We start from the raw sequence: 4,176 nt of genomic DNA on the forward strand, positions 1-4,176 counted from the left end.
ATGTATATACACACATATGTATCTGTATATTTATATAGAAAGGTAGGTAGGTAGATAGATAGACAGACAGACTGATAGATAGATAGATAGATAGATAGATAGATAGATAGAAGGATAGAGAGACGGATAGATAGATAGAGAGAGACAGACAGACAAACAGGTAGGTCTGTATGTATGTGTGTGTATATGTATGAAGAAATTACACTTGACATGATTAATCCCCACCCCGCACCCCGTCATTCCACCTGATTATTCTTTCTCTTTCTAATTCCTGTACTCCCACCGCAGCCCTTCTAGGAGAAAACCATTTTTAATATTCCTTTTTTGTTTTTTTTTTCTTTGCAGTTCAATAAACAAAACAACAATGGTAGGACCCCTCTGCATTTGGCCTGTATGAAGGGACACATAGACATCGCTCACCATCTCCTGCAGTGTAACCCTGACGTGAATATAAGGGATAACACCGGGTCCACTCCACTACACGTGGTTTGCAATGAAGGGGACACGGACATCGTTCGACTGCTACTGCACTTGCCTAACACCAATGTCAGTATGGCGGACAATGATGGTAACTCGCCTCTCCACCATGCCGCTCACTGTGGACACACAGTCATTGTCCGGCTGTTACTGCACCAGACTGGCATTCATCTGAATATAGTGAGCAATAGTGGTGACACGCCTCTACACCTGGCAGTTCTAAAGTAAGTCAACATTGGATCTGGATTACTCTTTTACTCTTTTACTTGTTTCAGTCTTTTTTGACTGCGGCCATGCTGGAGCACCGCCTTTAGTCAAGAAAATCGACCCCAGGACTTATTCTTTGTAAAGCCTAGTACTTATTCTATCGGTCTCTTTTTGCCGAACTGCTAAGTTGCGGGGACATAAACACACCAGCATCGGTTGTCAAGCAATGCTAGGGGGAACAAACACATACACACACACACACACACACACATATATATATATATATATATATATATATATATATACGACAGGCTTCTTTCAGTTTTCGTCTACCAAATCCACTCACAAGGCCTTGGTTGGCCCAAGGCTACAGTAGAAGACACTTGCTCAAGGTGCCATGCAGTGGGACTGAACCCGGAACCACGTGGTTGGTAAGCAAGCTACTTACCACACAGCCACTCCTGCGCCTATCCAAATCTGTTTCTTTTCTGTTTTCTGTTTTCAATAATGTTTATTTTTACTGAATCGTTCGTGCTATAATCCCACCATCGGGTCATCGTCTATCTCTTCTCTTTCACACTGTAATTGACTTCATTAGTTACACATTGCCAAAACTATTGTTGTTGTTACCTGACTGCATCCTTTACTCCAGTCCATCTTCTCTCACCTCACTGTTACAGGTTCAAATCCTCACCCTTGCTCTCACTCCACTTTTATCACATTCAACCGTTTTTTTTTCCCCCATTTCTTTTCCCTCATCTTCTTTAATATAAACCTCCACACCAATTGTGGGCCGTCCTTGTGATGTCCCCCCCCCCAGCCACGCCCTTGTGGCTAATAAAAACATCTTTAATTATCTCAATCGCTATGATTTTCGCACTTTCTATATTTTTCTTTCTTCTTTCTATAACTTTCAGGCAACACTATGATGTGGTGGCATTGATGTTGTCCCAGGTTAGTTAACATATACATATTATATACACTCTCTAGTATTTTACTGTTATGTTCGATTATCAGTATCCTCAAAGTACCAGTAATAGGGGCAGGTTTAATCAACTGTAATCCACCATCCTTTAAACGGCCTGTCTTGGGTCTGTAAAGGAACATGGTACAGTGTTGTTCAGCAGACCACCACAAAAGATAATACAGTCTGGGTCACACCAGGTTCATTCATACATATAGCAGGGTCTCGCTAAAGGTCTTGGTTTTGGGCAGTCATGTAATTATTAGCCAGCTTCAGTTAGAAAAGGAATGCCTCTGATGTAACCCAGACTGCAAGATGGATGCAACATATGTTGCTCAGCATCTTATCTATAAAGGAAAATTGCAGGATGAGTCGAAACGATCATCAAATAAAATAAACAGTTTTACAAATTCCACCTTCAGTTTTTTTGAGCGAGGTCGTTGCCAGTGACGTTGGACTGGCTTTTTTGCAGGTGGCACATAAAATACACCATTTCGAGCGTGGCCGTTGCCAGTACCCGCCTGGCTAGCCCTCGTGCCGGTGGCACGTAAAAGCACCCACTACACTCTCGGAGTGGTTGGCGTTAGGAAGGGCATCCAGCTGTAGAAACTCTGCCAGATCAGATTGGAGCCTGGTGCAGCCATCTGGTTTTACCAGTCCTCAGTCAAATCATCCAACCCATGCTAGCATGGAAAGCGGACGTTAAATGACGATGATGATGATGTTACGACATACATACATATATACATACGTGTGTGTGTGTGTGTGTGTGCATCTATATGTAGTGTCAGTTTTCCATGCTGTCATGGATTGGAAAATGTGTTTGTGAGTGTGTGTGTGTGCATATGTGTGTATGTGTGTGCCCATGTGTTTGTGCATTAATGTTAAGGGTGTGGACACTAATTAACACAGCTGTTTTATGAACCCCTTATTAATTAATAAAGCAACATCAAAAGTGATACATTAAGAATTATAATTCTTCTTTATTAAACTTGATCTTCTAATCATATGTTCACTCTTGTTCAACTCCCCTAAAACTTACTAGAGTAAGGGATAAAGGTAGATCAAACTGAACCCAATTTAAGGGACCATATGGAAGGTCCACTTCACTGACAAACATCAAATGTACACGATCAGTTTAATCAAGTCCCCAGCAAAAGACAGTAAATCCTACATTGATATCCACCCTGATCTTTATGTAAATTTTCATTCTCTATTCTTTTTTTTTTTATCTCTTATAAAGAGTGATGTGGCAGTGGATATCAAGAACGGTAACAAAATGACACCCTTGCTCCAAGCCATCTCCGGGGGCCACCTCGGAATGATCCACAAGCTACTTTCTCATGGCGCAGATATAAATGCTGTCGACAATGATGACAACAATTGTCTGCACCTTGCTGTGAAGAAAGGGATGTTTCATTCGGAGGGTGAAGCCTTGGGCATTTTAGACGAGGTAAGTTATAAAATTGTTTGTAAATATTTGTTTGCATGTGTGAGAGAGACAAACAGACAGACAAAGTTTGTCACGTCTGAATTCACACCCATCAAACCCCTACTTTTAGCATTAAGTAATCCAGTCTTTCTTGATAACCCTACATATATATTATGAGATACTTCTGATATAACATACATGGTTTGTTGTCATGTTGTTGTTATATTTATATGTACAATACTCTCCCATAGATATTTCTCTTGCTATGGCCAGTTGGCTTTATCGAGCCCCATGTATAGATAAGTTCTTGTTGGTTTGTTGTGTTTTGTGTTTTATTATTGGGATGTTTGTTCCTTTGTTGGCACTCCGTCGCTTACGACATCGAGGGTTCCAGTTGATCCGATCAACGGAACAGCCTGCTGCTCGTGAAATTAAGGTGCAAGTGGCTGAGTACTCCACAGACACGTGTACCCTTAATGTAGTTCTCGGGGATATTCAGCGTGACACAGTGTGACCAGGCTGACCCTTTGAATTACAGGTACAACAGAAACAGGAAGTAAGAGTGAGAGAAAATTGTGGTGAAAGAGTACAGCAGGGTTCGCCACCATCTCCTGCCGGAGCCTCGTGGAGCTTTAGGTATTTTCGCTCAATAAACACCCACAATGCCCGGTCTGGGAATCGAAACTGCAATCCTAAGACCACGAGTCCGCTGCCCTAACCACTGGGCCATTGCGCCTCCACTTTGTTCCTTTATATTTCCTATATATTTCCTATATTTGATTTGATGCCATGATTTTTGCTTATAATGTATATATTTGTGTAATACTGCAATCACCCTTTTATATATTTCCTCGTTTGTAGTTCTGCACAAAGCTTGAACTGAGCCTAGAAAACAAGCTTGCTGGCTGCGTAGTTGCAGAGTATTTGGCCTACCACGGGGCCAACTTTTACCATGAAAACAAAAGAAAGCAGACCCCAATGGATCTCATTGAAGATCCAGGCTTAAGGGAGAAAATGAAAACGTTTTTCCCACCACCGTAAGTGTTACCTGGTCATGACAAAGAGATGGACCAGTGAATTTTCTGTTTTGTACATA

The 4,176-nt window shown here is 41.5% G+C and overlaps 1 protein-coding gene across 1 annotated transcript in view; it reads left to right on the forward strand.

Annotated features, from left to right (window-relative positions):
• LOC106878618 (E3 ubiquitin-protein ligase MIB2) overlaps positions 1 to 4,176 on the forward strand; it is an 8,724-nt gene that overhangs the window by 1,953 nt on the left and 2,595 nt on the right. The window contains exons 3-6 of the mRNA XM_014927894.2: positions 346 to 701; positions 1,602 to 1,638; positions 2,892 to 3,101; positions 3,942 to 4,117. Of these exons, the coding sequence (XP_014783380.1) occupies positions 346 to 701; positions 1,602 to 1,638; positions 2,892 to 3,101; positions 3,942 to 4,117 (779 nt within the window). The remainder of the gene's footprint in view (positions 1 to 345; positions 702 to 1,601; positions 1,639 to 2,891; positions 3,102 to 3,941; positions 4,118 to 4,176) is intronic.

This window comes from Octopus bimaculoides, chromosome 30, assembly GCF_001194135.2.
Source record: "Octopus bimaculoides isolate UCB-OBI-ISO-001 chromosome 30, ASM119413v2, whole genome shotgun sequence".
Lineage (NCBI taxonomy): Eukaryota > Metazoa > Mollusca > Cephalopoda > Octopoda > Octopodidae > Octopus > Octopus bimaculoides.